This window comes from Carassius carassius, chromosome 31 (assembly GCF_963082965.1).
Source record: "Carassius carassius chromosome 31, fCarCar2.1, whole genome shotgun sequence".
Classification (NCBI taxonomy): Eukaryota; Metazoa; Chordata; class Actinopteri; order Cypriniformes; family Cyprinidae; genus Carassius; species Carassius carassius.
In genome coordinates this window covers 13,143,122-13,167,198 of record NC_081785.1, presented here as the reverse complement: position 1 = coordinate 13,167,198, position 24,077 = coordinate 13,143,122, and the positions used below count along the sequence as shown (strand labels likewise).

The following is a 24,077-nucleotide window of genomic DNA, read 5'->3' as shown; positions in this document are numbered from 1 at the left end:
TTACAAAGTTGGTATAGCCTACTTATCACAACATTGTCAATCGCGTCGTCAATCGCAAACGATAATTTATTAAAACGTCTCGCTACCGAACTACCTTCAGTAGCTTAATTTGTGGAGGACGAAGAGAAAGCACCCATTTGGTAAATGAGCCAGAGAGAAATAATCCAGTGCCATTTCGATACTTTTAAAACGGTACCGGCGCCTAAACGGTGCCTGAACCGATACTTTAAAAAAAAGACCCACAAAAAAACTATGGATAACATTAAAGGACATTACAAATATTTAAAATAAATACATAGCTTTCACCTTGGATGCTCTAATTTCCCAAGTTGTGCTCAATCTAAGGCCTAAGGCTAATAAATGTATTTCATAATCTGGGTCATTACTTAATACAAAAACCACACATAATGTTTCGACTGTATCTCTGTCACTCACTCTGATATTTAGTTAAGAAGAGTGCTGTCTGTCACTGTCTTTAATCCATTCTGTGAATGACTGTATGCTCATTCTTTATAAAGTAGCAACAGTCGTTTGTAAAGTAGGGTAGGCCTACTGTGCAAAAGTCTAAGGCACATTAGTATTTTCACCCCCAAAAAAGGGTTTTAAGCCAGTTATTTATATCTTTTGCTGTAGTGTGTCAGAAGGAAATATCAGTTTGCCATTAATTTTATTAATAATCTAGTGAGATTTTGAATGCACAAGCAGTCTGATAACGGCGAAATGAATGTTTGGAAATGTAAACTGATATTTTATACTGAAACAGCAAAGTATATAAATAACTGGCCGAACACCATTCTTTAGTGAAAATACTAACGTGCCCAAGACTTTTGCACAGTAGCTGGTGTATGTATGAAGTACGTATGATTAAATTAATTATATTTAAATAAGTGTTAAGTGTTTGTTCATATGTGTTAAGGGCTAGATTTTTGCTGGAGGAAACAGCTGTTTAGTGATGAGCGGGGAACGCAGCGAAAACTTTACAGAAGATGAGAAACCGACTGCTCCCTCGTGACCTTTTGTAAACTGCATTTATGACAAAGAACTGCACAGATACGGATATTCTAACAATATTTCGAGAAACACATACCTTGTGTCCTCTGTGTTTGTTTCCGCTCGCGCTGCTCCGCCGCGGTCTGCGGATTGAAGAGCGCGCTGAAAGACGGAGAGGAGACCGGTCTGACGCCGGTTTCATATGAAACTTAAGGGGAATGACTCTGAGGCGATCACAAATTTGTGTACGGTTTATGGAACTAAATGCTACAGCCCCGCTAAAAAAGCCTAGCGATGCCCGTGCTTCTTGTGTACATTTCGGAGAACCAGGACAAACATTTCAATCGATCACTCAGGCATTTAAAAGGCACCGAAATCTGCTTCCTCTTATTCAGTTAGGTGCATACCGGTTCCATACCCAACCTTACTTTTAAGAAATATATTTTTTGATAAACGAACCTAAAACTGGCTATGTCCTGGCTGGAGTGTGATGTGATTTTTGTCTTGTGCAGGTGCGATGGATCGCGTACAAACCAATAGAGTGTCGGAATGGTATCTGTTTATACTTCTCATCCAACCACAATCAAATTCACTCCATCCGGATGGCGCGATTTGTCTGGATAGTTTTTTTTTTTTTTTTGAATGATGACAAGCCGGAATGAAAACAAGCCGAAATGAAATAGCAGTAACGAAGCTATTTTTTAAATGTAAGGAGTAGAAAGTACAGATACTTGCGTGAAAATGTAAGGAGTAGAAGTAAAAAGTCGGCTAAAAAATAATTACTCAAGTAAAGTATAGATACCCCAAATTTCTACTTAAGTAATGTAACGAAGTATTTGTACTTCGTTACTTGACACCTCTGATCCCATCAGATCACCTGTGTCTCTACAGAAGGTACAGAAACACCAAACACCAAATTCAAAAGCTTTAGAGCAACTTTAAATGCATTTTCCTTCCAGTACATCACAACCTCCTACGGTACCTAGTAGTTCTGTTATCACATGCCCCAAAAGGTGCTTCTTAATAGAAAATGTGTGAAATTGTGGTACTTACCTGGTGAATCATCTACAGTGGTGGAAGAGGCACAGTGGTTTTTGTTAACTCTGGACAAGGGTTCCTCCTACACATCTGAGCTGAGCTAAGAAAATAGAAAACATTTGTAATGTATACATTATAGAGTCGCATTGCCTCCACTAAATCATGCCCCATATAAATGCATTTTGAGGAGATTTCAAGACCTCAGTTCTGCTCGCATATGAAAGCTGATACAGAGGTCATGGGTCTTATTAAGTCATTCAAATTGGAGATGTGTTATGAAGGATCAGAAAATGTTACTAAAAATGTTGTTTTATAAATGTATTTCCAACTTTTTTTTTACTTGTTAAACCTTTTTCAGCAGATTGGTGGATGGATTTGCTCTTTTTCAATAGATGATCTGTTGTTTGAGTCATGTTGGCTTGCTATCTGCAGCTGTAATTGAAAAGGGTGGAAAAGAGCTTTCACTCCTTAACCTTCTAAACAAAAAGTTGTTAGAAGCAATATGTCACGCTAACTAAAGGGTCCATCTGTCTGTCACAACAAAAAAATTATCGGAAGACTTAGATTTAACTTATTACGGATGGAGTTAGGAAGCAAGACTTGTAATCCAACCAGACTCAGATTTGAGTGAGGATATGAAAACTTTGTGTGAGAGATTGTAACCCATCAACAGAGCTTGAGTTCAGGGTGGAGTTATTTGTTACACAAATTACTGACACAGAATTACAAGGATATGCCACTCAAACACTGACGTGCATCTCAAAAACACACAAGACTGACATCATTTTAATAACATCCAGATCTGCTCTGTTACCATGGCAGCAGTCTGTTTCATTTTATAACCACTGGCAGCACTGGCAAAATCCCTGACCATTTTCCACTCACAGAACAAACAATTATCTTACTCCATTAAGTAGAGCTATAACTGTATTTGTTCTGTTTTTTTTTTTTAAAGCAACACTCCACTATTTTTGAAAATAGGCTGTAAGCATCCCACTCAAAAATGACCAAAAAGTTTTGATATTTTTCCTATTTACACTGTGTACTAAGACCAACAGAAAATGAAAAGTTGCGATTTTCAAGGCCGTTATGGCTAGGAACTATACTCTCATTCTGGCATAATAATCAAGAAACTTTGCTGCCGTACCACGGGTACAGCAGGTGCAGTGATATTATGCAGCACCTGAAAATAGTCCCGGGCTAATTTGTGTAGTTGCAGCAATAGTGGAGTTGCTGGGGACTATTTTCATGCACTGCATAATATCATTGCGCCTGCTGTACCCGTGGTATGGCAGCAAAGTTTCTTGATTATTACGCCGGAACGAGAGTATAGTTCCTAGCCATATGGGCCTTGAAAATCGCAACTTTTCATTTTCCATCAGTCTTAGTACACGATGTAACTACAGAAGAGTCAAGTTTTAAATAGGAAAAATATTGAAACTCTTTGGTTATTTTTGAGTGAGATACTAACGATCTAAACAGATTCAATTATCTATGCTAAGTTAAGATCGGCTGAATGGATTTGAAAATGGTAAAACTCAACTGTTTAAAAATTAGCCTATTTTCAAAAATAGTGGAGTGTTCCTTTAATATGTAACTTTTATTTGACTTGTCATTGTACATGCTTGCAGTGCAGAAGTATCAGCTCTGCTTTCTTTATTTTTACTGTTAAAGGGACAGTTCAGCCAAAATCTTTTTTTTTTTTTAAAGAACTAACATCCGAACACAGAAAGTGCAAAAAGTGCAAAGTTTAGTTCTGTAAAACAGTGGGCTGAACCCAAAAAAGTTTTTTTCTGCACTTTAAGCTTTCGCACATTAGGTTTTTTTTTTTGTGGCCTTTATATAATAAATTTAAGTTTAGAAGAGCTTTTGGCCTGTGTGTGCAGATCTTCATTCTATTTTGACTTGCTTATGGATCTATGTGCACCTGAATGTGTGTTTACCTTTTTATTCTGTTTGGCACTAAGCTATTTCTTTTTTTCTTCTTCTTCTTCTTCTTTTTTTTTGTGCTGTCAAGTCAAACGCACAAAACTCCAAATGGAAAATTGACAAAAACAAGTTGAAAGTTACAAAGTACAAAAACATTTTAAAAATGTTATGTGCATTTGAGTGTGAGTGAGGATTTGGACAGTACTGGCGATAATAGGTGGAAAGACATTTTGTGCTGTCTGAGCATTTGTTAAATTAACATAACAGTCTCAAAGTCTCCTTCCTTACTGATATATTGACCCTGGTTTTTAATTTTGTTGTTTTGACTTTCACCAATTACACAAAACCAAACAAAAGTAGAGGAAACGTTGGGCCAACTTTTGGAGCATGGTAATACCCCCGGGTTGGCCTCATTAGCGTGCAGGCCATTGGATCTGCTGGTCTGGAGATAATCCGCTGTTGTGTCCTGCCGTCTCACATGAAGTATATGCTAATGATGACACTGTTTTTACAGAGATACAAGCTACAGCAAAAGCACTACGTTCTATTCCTTAGTTTGTAGATTTTAAATCCCCTTTTACAAGTACATCTAAAACTCAAATTTAGAGGTCTTTGCCCAGTTCTCACTTGCATGCATTTCATATAGTTTTATACTAGTATACACTATTTTAAAAGCTTTGGATCTATAAGATCCCAATACATACATACAAACACACACACACACACACACACACACACACATATATATATATACGTATATATACATATATATACATACGTATATATATATATATATATATAATACTTTTATTCAGCAAAGATGCATTAAATTGATTACAAAAGTTTTCTATTTCAAATAAATGCTGTTCTTTTGGAATTTCGAAGAATCTGGAAAATGTTTCATAATTTTCACAAAAATACCAAGCAACGTTTTAAAATGAATAATAATAAGAAATGTCTCTTAAGCACCAAATCGGCATATTAGAATAATTTCTGAAGGATCATATATATATATATATATATATATATATATATATATATATATATATATATATATATATTACAAAAGAACATTTTATATTTTTACATTTAAGATTAATAATCGTTCATTATATAGATTTTTACTGTATATTGATTAAATAAATGCATCCTTGGTGAACATAAGATACTTCTTTCAGTAACATTTTAAAAATACTACAACCCGATTATGGATCTATAATACAACCCGAATTCCGGAAAAGTTGGGACGTTTTTTAAATTTTAATAAAATGAAAACTAAAAGACTTTCAAATCACATGAGCCAATATTTTATTCACAATAGAACATAGATAACATAGCAAATGTTTAAACTGAGAAAGTTTACAATTTTATGCACAAAATGAGCTCATTTCAATTTTGATTTCTGCTACAGGTCTCAAAATAGTTGGGACGGGGCATGTTTACCATGGTGTAGCATCTCCTTTTCTTTTCAAAACAGTTTGAAGACGTCTGGGCATTGAGGCTATGAGTTGCTGGAGTTTTGCTGTTGGAATTTGGTCCCATTCTTGCCTTATATAGATTTCCAGCTGCTGAAGAGTTCGTGGTCGTCTTTGACGTAGTTTTCGTTTAATGATGCGCCAAATGTTCTCTATAGGTGAAAGATCTGGACTGCAGGCAGGCCAGGTTAGCACCCGGACTCTTCTACGACGAAGCCATGCTGTTGTTATAGCTGCAGTATGTGGTTTTGCATTGTCCTGCTGAGATAAACAAGGCCTTCCCTGAAATAGACGTTGTTTGGAGGGAAGCATATGTTGCTCTAAAACCTTTATATACCTTTCAGCATTCACAGAGCCTTCCAAAACATGCAAGCTGCCCATACCGTATGCACTTATGCACCCCCATACCATCAGAGATGCTGGCTTTTGAACTGAACGCTGATAACATGCTGGAAGGTCTCCCTCCTCTTTAGCCCGGAGGACACGGCGTCCGTGATTTCCAACAAGAATGTCAAATTTGGACTCGTCTGACCATAAAACACTATTCCACTTTGAACTAGTCCGTTTTAAATGATCCTTGGCCCACAGGACACGACGGCGCTTCTGGACCATGTTCACATATGGCTTCCTTTTTGCATGATAGAGCTTTAGTTGGCATCTGCTGATGGCACGGCGGATTGTGTTTACCGACAGTGGTTTCTGAAAGTATTCCTGGGCCCATTTAGTAATGTCATTGACACAATCATGCCGATGAGTGATGCAGTGTCGTCTGAGAGCCCGAAGACCACGGGCATCCAATAAAGGTCTCCGGCCTTGTCCCTTACGCACAGAGATTTCTCCAGTTTCTCTGAATCTTTTGATGATGTTATGCACTGTAGATGATGAGATTTGCAAAGCCTTTGCAATTTGACGTTGAGGAACATTGTTTTTAAAGTTTTCCACAATTTTTTTACGCAGTCTTTCACAGATTGGAGAGCCTCTGCCCATCTTTACTTCTGAGAGACTCTGCTTCTCTAAGACAAAGCTTTTATAGCTAATCATGTTACAGACCTGATATCAATTAACTTAATTAATCACTAGATGTTCTCCCAGCTGAATCTTTTCAAAACTGCTTGCTTTTTTAGCCATTTGTTGCCCCCGTGCCAACTTTTTTGAGACCTGTAGCAGGCATTAAATTTTAAATGAGCTAATTAAGTGGATAAACGTGTAAAATTTCTCAGTTTAAACATTTGCTACGTTATCTATGTTCTATTGTGAATAAAATATTGGCTCATGTGATTTGAAATTCCTTTAGTTTTCATTTTATTAAAATTTAAAAAACGTCCCAACTTTTCCGGAATTCGGGTTGTATTATAGATCCCAAACTTTTTTTTTTTGTTTTTACAAAACTTTTATTGTATTTTTTTTTCAAAGATTGTGAGAGTCAAGTGGAAATCAATTTCTGTGGAAGTCAACGTTATGCCACATATTGTGTCATTTGAGCTTAATTTGTGCTGAACCTGGAATAGCCACTTTATGCATATTTTTTTGTGCTATTTATTGGGATAACCTGCAGTGCCGTTGTTGAGATTCTATGTGTTAATCCTGGCTTCTAGGTGCCCCAGCACCATCTACCAGAAAAGGTGTCAGGTCCTGTTCGGATGTTTGACCTTTATGATTTCAATTACAAGTACGGAGATTGCATGTTTTATACATGAAGGGCAGTGGACATGTTTTCTTCGCAGAATTTCAATTTCAAATATGAATGCTTGGCATTAAAATGCATCACATAGAATATAATTTGCACTACAATTATTTTTTTTTCACTTAGTTTGACATGTACGGAGGCATGACATGATATGATTTGCAAAAGGCTTTTCTATAAATATTCAGATATGTATATCCCTACGCACATGTATCTAACTATAAAGAAAAGGAAACGTGAGTGTGCTCTGCAGGCACACTGGGAACTGCATGTTTAAGTGTAGATGTTGGCAGGTGATGTGAATGACGTGTGAGACCTGACGGCAGGAAAGTGAGCTCCACGGTTTGGCATCTTTTTCCCACCGGCCCAGAACCAGAATGCTTGCAGGTGTCATGGCACATTGTTAGTCAGACACACAAGCTCTGGAAGCTCCATGGTGACAGGTTTCCCCTCGAGGCACTGTACTCTAGATACTCATCAATCAAAGCTTGAGTCTGGAAAGCAGAGCCAAGGGTAAAGAAATATGTCAATGGAGGCAAAATGTACTATAGAAATGTACAAGTTTTTAATAAAGACATCAGAAAAAAATGAATTCCATTTGCGAGCAAGTATCTTGATTTGTGCATGCAAACAACATGGTGGGTTGGTTTGTGCAAGAATAAAAATCTCAATATTACTTTTTAATATTTTCAAGCACTTCAGGCTTTCTCATGTAATCCAGCAAAATAGTGTGTAAAAAGATTCAGATAAAAAAAAAGCTGTTCCCAGCTGCTAGCTAACTAATTCACTAATTCAAATACATAACTAAATAAAGTAAATAAATAGTACAATGTTCAACACTGTCTAATCTATATATTTCTAATTCTGAGGGTTCTTTCTGCTTTCCTAGTAAGGTCTTTTTCTAATTTTAAATATATAATTTTTATGTGTATTACTATGTTTTTATATATTACTGTGTATTATACATTTTACATATAAATATCATTTTTGCAGTTTTTATTAAAAAAATTATACAGTCAGTTTAATTATACATGAAACTCTGAGACAAAAATAAATTCACATTAAGAGACACTTTTGCAAGGATTTTTTTTCTTATCTGAATCTGAAGTTCTCATTTTTCATTCTCTTTCTTTTTCATTCTTCCAGATCTTCACATGGATTTAGTTCTGTCATCTGGACTAACGCCTTCACAAAGACAATACCCAAAACGAGAACTTGTACATCTTGTGGTGTTCTGGGAAACTGCAATATCACCTTTCCATAAACCATTTACAGCCATCAGAGGATCTACACAGAATGGAGTAATATTCTTTCCCATTAGTCTGAAACAGCAATGCTTTTGCAGACCAACAGGAGAATAAATTAAAAAGTCTTCCAACAGTTCAAAAGAGCCAAAATTAAAGGATCTTCAGTTCTCATGGTAGAATAAGTGACCATAAAGAAAATAATGAGCAGTGATTTAAGGGCTAAAGAAATATTTTTAGAACTCAGTCAGGTGTGAAGGTTAATACCTGTTCCTTGTTTATTCTGTGTCATTTAACTTTCTGTGCACGTCAATATACTGCACAAAAAACAAACAAACAAACAAAAAATCTTCAGCCATGAATTACTGCTCACATTTATCAGCCATGACCTTCACAAAGGCAAAGCATCACCAATATCTGCAACTACCAAACTAAATGACTTTTTCACCACAAGATATTTTCATGGATTAATTGATTTTATATGTTAAGAATCATGCAAAGATGATATGAAGCACTAGTGAACCATGCAACATGGATCTGGTGAACAGCTCAGATGAGTTCTTCGTCATCAATGCCACAGTCAGTCCCAAAACCCTGGAGTCCTGGGACGACACTACACTCCTCAGCCTTCAGATCTCCATCTCCGCCATGTTAGCCATCGTCACTTTGGCCACCGCTCTGTCCAACGCTTTCGTGATCGCCACCATTTTCCTCACACGCAAGCTTCACACCCCCGCCAACTTCCTGATTGGCTCTCTCGCAGCAACAGACCTCCTGGTGTCCATTTTAGTCATGCCCATCAGCATTGTGTACACAGTCAGTAAGACTTGGACTCTAGGTCAGATCGTGTGTGATATCTGGCTATCATCTGACATAACGTTTTGCACGGCTTCCATTCTGCACCTGTGCGTGATCGCGCTCGACAGATACTGGGCCATTACCGATGCCTTGGAATACTCAAAGCGACGAACCATGCGGCGAGCGGCACTGATGATTGGTGTAGTGTGGGTGATCTCCATCTCCATCTCCTTGCCTCCTCTGTTCTGGCGGCAGGCTAAGGCCCACGAGGAGCTCACAGAGTGCATGGTCAACACTGACCAGATCTCCTACACGCTGTATTCCACATTTGGTGCATTTTATGTTCCCACTGTTCTCTTGATAATTCTCTACGGGCGTATCTACGTGGCGGCTCGTTCCAGGATCTTCAAAACACCAGCGACAAGCGGAAAACGGTTCACCGCTGCTCAGCTCATTCAGAACTCAGCGGGATCTTCGCTCTGCTCACTGAACTCCACCTCTAATCAGGAGGGACATCTTCATCCTGGAGGAGGAGGAGGTGGGGGAGGAGGGTCTCCTCTTTTCACAAACAGCGTGAAAGTGAAGCTTGCTGATAGCGTGTTGGAAAGAAAGCGTATTTGTGCTGCTCGCGAGAAGAAGGCCACCAAAACTCTTGGGATTATCCTGGGTGCGTTTATAGTGTGCTGGCTCCCATTCTTCGTGTTCACGCTGGTTATGGGGGTCTGTAAAAACTGCTGGTTTCATCCTGTGCTCTTTGATGTGTTCACCTGGCTGGGGTATCTCAACTCGCTCATCAATCCAGTCATCTACACTGTCTTCAATGATGACTTCAAACAAGCCTTCCACAAACTCATCAAGTTTAAAAGATGCTACTGATGTTACATGCCTCTCATGTGTTTCGACATGTTCATGACATAACTAGTGGATATCTGTGGAAAATATCTGAACCATGTGAACATTCATTGTTCATATGCTTGGAGTACACAATGTATCCTGCCGTTTGTTTTTTAGCGAGCTCCTAAACGCGCACACAGTGTCTGGTCGATGTATAATATTACTGTTCTCATGAGACAGCTTGTAAAATATTGTTGATGCTTCCTCGTAGTTTACAAATGCATGCAAAGATTATGAATCCTTCACTAGAGAGTGACGTTTTACTGTCTCTGTAATCAATAGCTGTCTATAAACTGCCTTATTTAAAGGGGTGGTTGATTGCAATTTCACTTTTTTAACGTTAGTGTGTAATGTTGCTGTTTGAACATAAACTAGGGGTGCATGTAAATCTCTATTCATATATTTAACAGTGAATTCAGGCTACACATATATATATTTTTACCGGTATGTGTGTTCCCTGGGAATCAAACCCACAACCTTTTGCGCTGCTAACGCAATGTTCTACCACTGAGCCGCAGGAACTCGTATGAACTATATGAATCACGATTCTGTCTTCTAACGATTCTAATGGTTTCATAAGTTTCAAAACCAATGTTCTAAAGCAGCAGTTCTCAATCCTATCCCTCATGTCGCCCTGCTCTGCATCTCTCCCTCTCTCATTCAGATCATCAGATCAGCTCCAACAAACTGTTCCATTTATACACTTATTTTCACATAGCAATGAGAAGTGTTATACATGGACGTGCATATGGTTGCTGTGCTGTATTTAAGCTTTAATCAGAATAAAACCGTATATTAAAAGCTGGAGCAGTAGCATTTACAAACAACAGCATATCTAAAAGTATGAGACAACAACAAACAAGCATACCATTAAGAGCCATGCTTGCACAGGTTCTGCGCGATCCTCTTCATTAATATTCTCTGCATCTCAAATTGATAAGCAACATAGAGGATGTCATTGTTTACAATACAACCAGAGCACATTCTGAGCTTGAGGGGTAGGATGTTCAGACGCGCTCGAGGTGGTTTAGCGAATCACAACACACTGAGCTAGCTGACCAATCTCAGCCCATCACGTATATATAACAGAAAATAATCGAGGCATCTGTCAGAGAAGGGACAGATCGGTGTGGAATAAAGGTAAATTATGTAAAAAAAATTATGCGTTTTTTTTAAACTAAGAACACATGTTAGACTGCACCCCTTAAACACAATCAAGTCTAGAAAAAAAAGTCAACCACCCCTTTATCAGAAATGGACTGATATTAATATGAAAGACACTTTATTTAAAAATAACACAAAAACATTAAGGTTGCTGTTCCCATAGGAACACAGACAGGCTCGTCTGAGAAAAGTGCTGAAGTTCATAAACTTTAATATAGAATCCCTAAATAAAAACGTTCATTATATAAGATTAAACAAAGCTTTATGTTTTGTGGGTTTGCATTTTTGTGCGAAAGAAGTTTGTTATCAGTTTCCTCTTTTATTTTGATGTCAGAGTTTGAGCAGTTTTATGATCATGAGGATGAAAAACAAGCTTTGGGCTGCATGGCTCATTTCAGGACATGATGCAGCAGAAGAAAAGTGATCAAAATGATCAAAAGTTCAAATGGAGGTACCTGGTGAGAGAGAATGATGTGCTTTGACACAAGGTGCAGCTTTAGCTCATTTTAGAAAAACAATAGTGCTGCTGAAAAAGTTTTATGATGTGAAGGTCATTATTTCATCAAATATCCCAATAACGCAGCTTGTGGAAAGAGAAGCACCTCTGACTGCAGTCGTACATGTATGAATAATGGCATCCAGAAAATTGGCAAACTTTGCCCTCCCATCACTCTTTCTTATGATGAAGGTCAGCTGTGTTGGTTCAAAAGGTTTTTTGATAAGAAAACACAGCAATAAGAGACTGTAGGCCTGAGTCACACAGGAATAATGAGGCATATCCCCTGAACGTACTACCCGCAGGCTTTCAAACAGTATTTAAGGAGTGCAGGGTAAAGCTGTGCTGGCTGTTCGGTCAAGATAGATGATCTGTTTATTCACAGTCAGTATATCAACAGAAAAAAGCACCCTCTCACTCATCCTAACAGCAAGGATGAGGTCACCCCATAAAATAGACCTTTAGAGACTCATTATCATTCACAACCATCAGTAAATCTAAATACGAATGCACTCGTTCACCAGCATTCCATTATGTGTTTGGTACATGAAGGTACGATGTGGGATGTGTGGCTGTTTATCAGAATATGGTCATCATGAGAATGGCTAGAAGATCAAACGGATAGATTTGAGGGATGTAGAAGAGGTATAGCCTGAAATTTTTTTTTTAATAATTATATATATATATATATATATATATATATATGGAATAATTGGCTCCGCTTCGCGTCTTATTTTCTAATAATTCAACGGCCCGGGGTCAATTATTCTGCTTATACTACGGTTACCACACCTCAAGACATCGATCAGATGATATATTTAAAGGGATTCGTCTGTTTTTTGTACTTAAATCATTATGCAGTGTCGTAGTAATGTCGTCAGTTAATTCATGAAGTTAACAAAACGGTGATTAAAGCTGCCTTAAAACTGTGCATGCATGGAAGTATTTGTTATATATGAGTAAGATTTAAGAACGTTTCTCTGAAATGCAGAGGTTTTCAAAACTGTCCTGGAGCAGCCCAGTACTGTCAACTTCAACTCGTCAGGTCTTTATAGAGACTTTTAGAGCTGAAGAGGGTCAGAAAAGGTAAAGAGTTGTGTCAGCGTGTCAGATCCACGTCATGTTCTGCTGTAGCAGAAGCTCTTAAAGTAATAGCAGCCAAAAATATCTAAAAAAAAACCCAGCTGCTGTGATATCTGTTAAGCAAATAACAAAAGAAAAAAAAAGAGGAAATCAATAACTTTTGTAGCTTTGAGGATTCATCTATATTTTGTAGCTTTAAGGATTTATCTATATCAATTTCTGTATATTTCCTACTCACTGAAGGGTACAGGTAAACACTTTAATGTTAGGTAGGATTAATCATGATTAATTTAAGGAAAAAATGTGTGATTAATTAGGTAATTGACAGCACAAATTAAGAAAGATGCATTTTAAAACCGCATCAGTAAACAGAGCCTATTAGACACAACAACAAATGAGTTTATTGATTTGCTAAACAATGTTTACTAGTGGGAGCAGATGAAAAACCATGTGTAAAGCTTTTCTTTATTTCATGCTTTCAGCAGGTTTTTCTTTTCTCTCTCAGCTGAAGCAGGGTGTCGTGAGAGGGCACTTGATAAGTGACAGGTAATCACAGGTGGCACAGAGACAAAAATTAGCTAGATATCTCCTGATTTCAGCCTCAGGAAGCGTTTAAATCGACAGCATCACTGAATCAATTTAAAACAAATGGAAATGGAAATTACAAACAGGCATTATGGTTGGGGGGAGAGATGGCCTGCCACCTCACTTTAAAAAGGAAAATAAGTAAGGAGCTTTAGATAACTTTAAGTTTACACTGAAACAGGATGGAGAGGGTCAGCATGCATTTAACCTTGCTGGCTGGTGTCTATCTGTTCACACTTAGAGGAAACAGAGAGATGGAGAGAGATAGAGATAAGGGACAAACAAAATGCACACAATCACAGAATAGAGATATGAGGTTTAAATGAGGACAACATTGAACATTATCAAACACTTTTTTGCACAGAGAGCATCGAACACAAACACACAGACAGACAGAAGGAAAAAGGACAGCCAAGAAAATAAACAGTTTGCCCTTTGAGTGCACAGATGAGACATCTGAGACACAAGCACTACAGCTGGAGAACGACGTGAACATGAATAAAGAAGAGTTCCCGCTTTTTCTTTTTTCGAACTGATTTTATTGGTTTTGGTGTCTAAGTCCCCAGTGATTGAAGATTTTTCTAATTAACCTATTATTTAATTTTGCCATTTGACAGACTTTGGCAAACTTTGCTTCTGTTTGGAGTCGTTTTTACCTTGGCAAAAGCACGTTTTAAAAATACAGTAACATTTAAATAAGTGTGCATTATGCTGCATATCATTACTGGTCAAAAGTTTTGAATTACTACAATTTTTTTTTCTTTTTGAAAGAAGTCTCTTGTGCTCACAATTCACCAAGGTTGCATTTATTCAATGAAAAATGCAATTAAAATATAAATACTGTTCTTTGAACTTTGTATTAAAGTATCCTGAAAAAAAACTCACAGTTTCCACAAAAATATTTATAATAATAGCCATTATTAATAACTGAGCACCAATAATAACTGAACACCAGAAGAAGAGAAATACATTTTCAAATTTCAAATAAGATAACAGAAAACACTTATTTTAAACTGTTGTATTTGTTAACAATATTTCTTCAATATATAAATTCATAACATTATAAATACTTTACCATCACTTCTGATCAATTGAATGTATCCTTACTAAATAATATTTAACATTAATTAAATATTTGAAATTAAATTTTTATTTTAAATGTAAAACTAATAGTTTTTTTTAAAGCTTTAAACAGTATATAATATAATATAATATAATATAATATAATATAATATAATATAATATAATATAATATAATATAATATAATATAATATAATATAATATAAAAATTCATAGCTTTATTACGATTACTAGTCCCGTTGTTTTCATTCAACTTGTGGAAAAAGATTTTGACTGAGACAAGAAAAGCCTTTCCCAAAAAGCATTCCTAAAAACAACAGCTAATTATAAAGCATGACAGCAGATATGATCAGTGTTGATGGTATTGCCTGAAATCCATCACAGCACAGAGTGATCTGGCTGAAGAAGGTTTGCTAACAGACAGGAGGCTCTCAGTTGGGGCTGTTTCTAATAAGACTCCCTCTCATTCCCAGTTATTACAAACAATCAAGGGACACCACATGAGCCGGGTGGTGTTGTCTTGACAAATGACTGGACTAGAAAGCAAATCTGTTAAAGATAAAAGAGGAGTTTCAAAAGAGAGCAGAAATATTGCGCCAGCACACAGAATTGAGTGGGAGAACCTGATGAAGATCAGTAGCCACTGATTCAGAGATAATGATAATTTTAGAACAAAAGGTTACGAAAGTCTGATATTAACAAAGGCTTCTATCACTATCACATTGTTGCATCATGAAAAGGGCAATTCACTCTTGGGAAGAGGAGGTTATTAGTTATTACCATAAGGAAAAAAGTTTGACGTGATTCATGTGGATACGGCTGGTGCTTATTCAATATTCTTTATTCGCTTTCATTTCCCCTGCTTTTATTATTCCTTTAAAGAGCATCCATTGTGAGAATGGATGTTCTGTAAAAGAATAGTTCAATCAAAACTCATTCTCATGTTGTTTCAAACTTGCATGACTTTCTTCCATGAAATTGTGGCAAAATTTTTGCTGCTTTTACATGCTATAAAACAAATTTACTATTGGTTAAAATGGTCTTAAAAGCATCAGAAAAAAAGGACTTCTGAAAAATAGGTCTTTTTCACACTTCCGGGTTCAAAAAGCAGAAGTTTCAAAACATCCGCTGCAGTCTCAATGGCTGTGCCCACAACAGGAGATTGCTGTGATTTATTTATGTAAAATTCAGCACAGATACGTCTTCTATTGTGAATTTTGGAGATTATTTACAAAGCTCACTTGCTTCATTTACTTGTGTAGTACAATATGCACAGTACAAGTGAATGATGTCTGGGAGCATGTACAGCCACTGTGAAAACAATGTTATGAAGTGAGGAGTGATGTGCGTTTGTAAAATTATGGAAACAAGCTGTCCTTGGGGTTGCCATGACAATACCTGCTATACAGGATCATGGCATGTGGGCAGCCAGCCCACCATTCACCCAGATCTATAGTTACTGTCTTTAAGGCATAAGTAATATTTCCTTTGAGTTTGAAGGACCTTTACTGTAAATTTTTGCTGACCCCTTTCATAACTTTGGACCTGTAATCCATACAGTCATTCTAAGATAATAGGATTTTCTGCAATGACCTGCCTCAGTGGGTCAGTCAAACATTGATATATGACCGGCATCCATGCGAATGAATCACTGAAAATGACTAGAGTGCTGAAACTCATCAGGGCTGGGTTTTTCAATAACGATTGATCTTAGCACTTAAGAACGTTTTCTGCGAATGATTTTACGATCGTTCGTTATTGTTTCTCATGTGTTTCGCAAAAATGCATTTAACAAAATCGCACATAGCCATGCTTTAAGTGCTACTTAGGAGTCGCTATCCGTTTGTCAAGTGCTGAAATGTCACCTTATAGAACGATTCGTAATTGTAGTACACGCTCGTTTATTGCAATGTTAACCTAAAGCTAATATATATTATATTATATTATATTGTATTATATTATACTATATTATACTTTAGATAATAATAAATAATATATATGTAATCTGCCGATTGTCATGCAGGTGACCGCATAAATCTGTCTTCTTCTGCACTTAAGGCTTTACGATTACTCCAGAGCACTTGTACATCTATGATGATTTTCAAGTACTACTTAAATTACGACACTTTTCGGAAACAAACCGCAATATTAAGATCAGTATTGTTTTTATGAACTTCTTTGGCTTACAATGCTTTTGGGAAAAACAGCCCAGACTGAGTTTATATAAACCCTTTATATAACACTTTATATGTATAACCCTTATGCGTTGTTGGGGACGTTTTCGTCCACTAAGCGGTAAAGTCGAGTCTTCTTTTGGCCACAACTTTCTCTGTGTTTGAGCTAATGGAATGATTTTTGGTGACAAATCTTATTTTGACCCATATTTTGGGAAAATGCTTTGAAATTTTTCAAAAACTCAACAGTATACTGTGGGCAAATTCACTACCCTTTCATTATGTTCGTGGATGAAAACATCCACTAAATTAAACTGCTGTAAAAATGTATCAGATAATTTTTTTTTTTCACATTTTTTTTGCACAAATCTATTAATCAACCTCAGTCCAGATCAAAACTACCAAATGTTTACAAAAAAATCCAAGATTTTAACTGTTTAATTACCAAGTTCATAAATGATGTCACTGCTTTGGGAAAAAAACACACAAAATTACATATTTTCAATATAAAAAGTGATTGTGGACTGGATTTTTTTTACCTTTTATCACAGTCTTGGGCATTTCAAAGATTAGTAACAAGATTGGCTTTGATGCATTGTTAGTTTTGTGCAGCATTAGATTTAAATTTTTTCTCCATCATTTGTTGTTGGTGACTGTTTTTGCCCCATTGACTTCCATTATAACGACTTTTTTTTTTTGGCAAAGCCATGACACCATATAATCATGCATTCTTGATTGTTTGTGGTTTTCCCTTTTGGGAAGAGGTAAAATTTTTATTTTTACAGTTGATCACTAGGTGGGACCATTAACCCTTTAGATAAGCCTGTGCAAAAAAAGGCTTAGTTTCTGGCTTGTATATGGAGTTATATGGAGTATAACAGCAAATTATAGTGTTTGTGTGTGTGTGTGAGATTCTTGATTGTTGATGGTTTTCCCTGTTGGGAAGAGGTAACATTTGTTATTTTTTACAGTTGATCACTAGATGGGACCATTAACCCTTTAGATAGGCCTGTGCAAAAAAAGGCTTAGTTTCTGGCTTGTATATGGAGTTATATGGAGTATAATAGCAAATTATAGTGTTTGTGTGTGTGAGAGATTCTTGATTGTTGATGATTTTCCCTGTTGGGAAGAGGTAACATTTGTTATTTTTTACAGTTGATCACTAGGTGGGATCATTAACCCTTTAGATAGGCCTGTGCAAAAAAAGGCTTAGTTTCTGGCTTGTATATGGAGTTATATGGAGTATAATAGCAAATTATAGTGTGTGTGTGTGTGCGTATGAGAGAGAGAGAAACAGAGGGTGTGAGAGAGACCTTTTTGCACTTACCTTGATGTAAAGTATATGAAAAATTCCAAATATGCACCTCATGCTCTCAGAACTACATGGAGTAAACAATAAAAAAAGAAGTGTGTTTATGCACCTGCTGCCTTTTGATGGTGAAAAGTACAGATGGCCTATATGTGAAATGCTCATCTTTTCTTGATGGTAAAGCCAGTTTAAAACCTTAAAATCCTGTAAAAAAAAATCTACTTTGCATCAAATTTATGAACATAATGTATTATGAACCAAAATGCAATACCAACTTCAAATAAGCTGCAGCTCGCTGGAGGGGTCAAGCTACATAATCATTTCTAAAACTTTGGTACAAGTCAAGTCCTTTCTCCTGTTGCTTGCTGCTCTTCTCACCATTAAATGACCAGCACGATGGCATGCAAGTGTTTAAATCCATGTACTTTGCTTTTGTTTAGTCTATTCGCTTGTTAAGTCTGACGTCACGTAGCAGCACTTCCGTGTCCAAACGCTCTATCAGTTACCACGAGAAAACAACAAAAGGTGCTAATAATAACTCACAATGTGATAGAATACTAGCGAAAAAGTTATAATCTTAACCTTTAACTCCATACAGAAGTCCCAGATAGCCAGACAATGAAAATATAAACATAAAAAAAATATATAAAAATTATTTGTGTTTGGAACGCTGTGAGCACGGAGACTGTAGTGTATATCGTAATTTTGAAAGCGTTTTGCTTAAATTGTCAATATGAATAAACAGTGCTCATAAACGGCTGCTGAGGTCATATTCTCAAGTGAAGTGAGTTGAGGCCTGGACCCGGAAACAGCGCTTCTTATGTCATCACTTAACAACCCAATACTTTCACCACCATTAAAAGGCAGCAGGTGCATAAATACACTTTTGTTTACTCCATGTAGTTCTGAGAGCTGAGGTGTACATTTTGATTTTCTGAAATACATCAAGGTAAGTGCGCAAAGGTCTCTCTCACACACACACTCTCTCTCTCTCTCTCTCTCTCTCTCTCTCACACACACACACACATACACACACAATATAATATGCTGTTATACTACATATAGCTTCATATACAAGTCAGAAACTAAGCTTATTTTGAACAGGCCTATCTAAAGGTTTAATGGTCCCACCTAGTGATCAACTGTAAAAAATAACAAATGTTACCTCTTCCCAACAGGGAAAACCACCAACAATCAAGAATCTCACACACACACACAAACACTATAATTTGCTGTTATACTCCATATAACTCCATATACAAGCCAGAAACTAAGCCTTTTATTGCACAGGCCTAGCTAAAGGGTTAATGGTCCCACCTAGTGATCAACTGTAAAAATAACAAATTTTACCTCTTCCCAAAAGGGAAAACCACAAACAATCAAGAATGCATGATTATATGGTGTCATGGCTTTGCAATCAAAAAATGTCGTTATAATGGAAGTCAATGGGGCAAAAACAGCCACCAACAACAAATTAGGGAGGAAAAATGTAAATCTAATGCTGCACAAAAACTAAAAATGCATCAAAGCCAATGTTGCTACTAATCTTTGACATGCCCAAGACTGTTATAAAAAGTAAAAAAGAAAATCCAGCCACAATCACTTTTTATATTGAAAATAAGTCATTTTGTGTGTTTTTCCCACAAATCAGTGACATCATTTATGAACTTGGCAATTAAAGAGTTAAAATCTTGGATTTTTAAAAAAAACATTTGGTAGTTTTGATCAGGACTGATTTATGCAAAAAAAAAAAATGAATCTGATACATTTTTACAGCAGTTTAATTGAGTGGATGTTTTCATCCCGAACATACCGAAAGGGTAGTGAATTTGAACAATTCACAAGGGATAAATATGGGCTGTGAATCAATTCAAACTTTTAAGCACATGTTGATAATTAAATCACAATTTCGTGTGTCAGTAATTGCTAAGAAACGTGAAAATATAAATAAAATAAAAAATTACATGCAGGACAAAAACACTGAATAGACAAAGTATGTTTTGACATTTCTCCAAAGTTTTAAACTAAAAGTGACAAAATTATTTTGATTAAGTGGAGTTTAATAATTAAAGCTTGATGCTAATATTCGCATACAAATGCAAGCATTATGCAATAAGGATGGTACCAAAATGCATTTTATGATAAATGTAGTATTACTACATACTCAAAAATAAAATTTATAACAAAGTATTTTTTTTAGCATATAGCAGAAATGTGCATATCAGGACATGCAGTAAAATCACTACTCACTCCATTAAAGACATAGTTTACCCAAAAATGAAAATTCTGTCATCATTTATGTGCCCTCATGTTGTTTTATGTGATGAACAGATTTAATTTATTCTGTATTTAGTGATTAAACCACTCAGTCAATTCGGATTAATTTGAACTATGTCTTTATGACCTTTAGGATCTTTTAAGTTTTGGTTACCTTCCATGCTGTTACCTTCCAATGGAAAGAGAAACCTTTTATGTTTTAAATAAAAATATCTTAATTTGTGTATCACAGATAGTCTTTTGCACTTAGGGTGAGACATTAGGATGAGTAAATGACACCATTTTCATTTTTGGGAGAACTATACCTTTAAACATATTCCACTTCAGCATGACTTATAGCATCAATAATAAATTTGCTTGAAAGGTAAACAACAACTCAATTTCATCCACTACTGCACTGAGGGTTATTCTACAGGGCATCAGACTAAATTAACAGGGCTCTCGATGAAAATTAGTATAAATTACTAAATAAATTACTAAAATTACTGGATGTTGGCTGCTAAAACTAGTCTTGACCTGAACCATGCAACAATATACTGACTGGAGTTGAATAACGACTCTTAATTGTCTTGCTACAGCTGCTTTCTAGCAGACTTCCTGGTGGCGCTGCTCTGCTGGCGACCCAGACTCGTGTGCTGGTGGGCTGCTGTTGCTGTTTTATTTGTTTGTTTGTTTGTTTTACCCGTTTTTAGAAGTTATTCATAGAAGAGCACCATGGTGTTATTTGCACAAGGATTATTGCTAGTACTGATTGTATGGCAGTTTGTAAGGATGTGCCAAACATTTCCACATGTGGAGGGCGGGCTACCACTTATCTACTCCAGAGACACGTTGTTGTCCCTTCGTTATACAAAAATAACAACATTGCCACCCGCGGATTTATTCAACCTGTCCGAGGCATTTAATATCCTGCCGTCTCGCAGAAAACTACGGAAAACGTGGGGGGACTCGGCAGCGTCTCCGTCGGAGAGGCAGCAGACCTCCGCTGCCCAGTATGATTCTGAGCAATGTTCGCTCTCTTAGAAATAAAATGGGGGAGCTCTGTATCAACATGAAGGTATGTTTTGAATACCGTGAGGTGGGCTTGCTGGTATTAACGGAGACCTGGCTCCACAAAGACTCCCCCAACTCCTTGATCGAGCTGGAGGGGTTCTCCCTTGTCCGTGCAGACAGGGATATAACTTCGGGGAAAAGTCGAGGAGGAGGTATCTGTGTGTTTGTGAATGACAGCTGGTGCAGGAATTATTCTGTGAGAGAGACTGTGTGCAGCCCTGATATTGAATTGCTGTGTATTTCTCTAAGACCCTTTTACCTCCCGAGAGAATTCAGCAATATTATAATCTGCTCAGCGTATGTGCCACCCAGCGGGAATGTGACCCGAGCTGCAGCTCGTGTTGCAAACTGTGTTCACGATCAACTGCAACGCACTCCGGGAGCCCCGGTTTTTATTCTTGATTTTAACCACTGTAAATTGGAACTTTCCCTTCCGGGATTCGAACAATACGTTAAGTGTGGCACCCGAGATAACAAAGTGTTGGACAAATGTTACGGTAATATAAAACATGCTTATAGGGCCAGTTCAAAGCCCCCTTTGTCAAACTCTGACCATAATACACTCCATCTAATACCTACATATAAGACTGTTTTGAAGAGTAGTAAACGAGTAACCAAGACAGTGACTGTATGGACTAATGACAGTATTGAAACACTGAAGGGTTCATTTCTCTGTACAGACTGGAATGTTTTCCACAGTTTGGGCATTGATGAGGCCACTGACACTATTACGGATTATATTAAATTCTGTGAGGATTGCGTGGCCACCAAGAAGTTCATTACAATCTACCCTAATAATAAGCCATACATCACCAGACAGTTAAAAGAGTGTATTAACCGGAAAAAAATGGCTTTTAGGAATGGCGATAGGTTGGGGTTGAAATCAGTTCAAAGGGAGTTTAATAAGTTGTTAAGGGATGCAAGAAGGAAACATAGGGATGTTATTGAACAGAATTTTGCCTCTTTGGACTCTAAAAAACTCTGGGTCTCCATGAAATCTGTTACAAACATGACAACACTTAAAAAGGGTCTCACAACACATGATAAGCAGAGTAAAGCAGATGAACTTAATAATTTCTTTATGAGGTTTGATACACAGGATTATTCTTTGGAATGTAATAATGTTCTACAGTCACTTACAACTGACCCCTGCCCTAGGTTAGTGGTTGATCCCTTCAAAATTCAGTCACTTTTCAGCCAGTTATGTAAAAAGAAAGCTGCAGGTCCGGATGGCATATCTGCTTTTCTCCTTAAAACCTTTGCTACAGAGCTAACCCCTGCATGGTGCCCGATGTTTCAGAAGTCTGTAGATTTCCCATCTGGTACCGGCCCTCTGGAAGAAATCGACCATTATTCCCATTGCAAAGAAACCCTGTCCTACAGAAAACAATGATTACAGACCAGTGGCTTTAACTTCTGTTGTCATGAAATGCTTTGAAAAATACATAGTATCCATATTGAAATCTGAAGTCAACACTGAACTAGATCCACTCCAATTCGCTTATAGGCAAGGGAGGAGTACAGATGATGCAATTAATAGCATCACTCACCTAACTCTCAAACACTTGGAGGACTCGAAGGCCTATGCACACCTTCTGTTTACTGATTTTAGTTCGGCTTTTAATACTTTTTACGGCCTCATCTGCTCTTACAGAAAATGACTAAGATGAATGTTAATCTGTCTATTATTAAATGGTTTTATTCTTTCCTAACAGATAGACTCCAAAATGTTAGGATTAACGATACATCTTCTGAATCAAAATGTATCAGTACGGGGGCACCTCAGGGTTGTGTTATTTCACCAGTTCTGTTCACTCTTTATACTAATGACTGTACTAATAGTCTTCCGGGAAACCTGTTTTTTTATTTTCTGACGACACTGCCATTCTAACATTCTTGCTTCACCAGAATTCAGACCCATCACTGTATTTTTCAGAGGTTAAACAATTTGTTAGGTGGTGTGACGAGAACAATCTCACCATTAACATTAATAACACTGAGGAGATGGTGTTTGACCCTCGGTCGGTGGGGGATCATACCCCCTTGTCTATTCATAGGAAGGAGATCAAACAGGTCACCTCATACAGGTATCTGGGTATCCACCTGGATAACCTTTTAAGCTGGAGTGACCATGTAGATTATATTTGTTCACATTTACAGCAAAGACTGTATTTTTTACGCAGATTAAGAGTGTTTGGTGTCAGCCAGAACATTATGTTTATATTCTATCAAGCAGTGATTGAGAGTGTTATTAGGTATGGGATGACGGCGTGGTTCGGCAATCTCTCCACACAGTCTAATTCAAAGTTGCAGCGCCCGGTACAGACTGCTATGAAGGTGATGGGGAGGACTGAAAAGCTCTCCCTTCAGTCCATCTACGAGCAATCTGTACTTAGGCAGGCACGGAGAGTATTGCTGGACCCGTCCCACATCCTCAATATAGAATATGAGCTCTTGCCTTCTGGCAGAAGATATAGAATACCTAAAACTAAGCTGAATGGTTTTAAATTTTCCTTCGTACCAGTCTCCATCAAAATTTTAAATCAAACTTTTAATTAGATTTGTATGATTTGCAAAAGATAGGTCTAAGAAGTGTGCAATAACTTGGTGTGTGTAATGATGAGACAGAGACGTTCGGATCCATGTGCAGAACTTTAATGATGAGAATGGTCAGACAGGCAATGATCAGTAACGGCGTCAGGTATGTAGGGATAACCAGAATCGAAAACAGAAACAGGCAGATGTCGGGGGCAAGCAGCAGAGAATCAGAGTCGGTATAAACAATCCAAAGGTCAGGTACAGA

The 24,077-nt window shown here is 37.1% G+C and overlaps 1 protein-coding gene across 2 annotated transcripts in view; it reads left to right on the top strand.

Annotated features, from left to right (window-relative positions):
* Positions 1–10,418, top strand: part of LOC132111587 (5-hydroxytryptamine receptor 1D-like) — a 37,612-nt gene extending 27,194 nt beyond the window's left edge. For both annotated transcript variants that reach the window (XM_059519022.1, XM_059519024.1), the window contains one exon: positions 8,263–10,418. In XM_059519022.1, the coding sequence (XP_059375005.1) occupies positions 8,892–10,034 (1,143 nt within the window). In that variant the 5' untranslated portion in view covers positions 8,263–8,891 and the 3' untranslated portion in view covers positions 10,035–10,418. The remainder of the gene's footprint in view (positions 1–8,262) is intronic.
* The last annotated feature ends 13,659 nt before the right edge of the window (positions 10,419–24,077 follow it).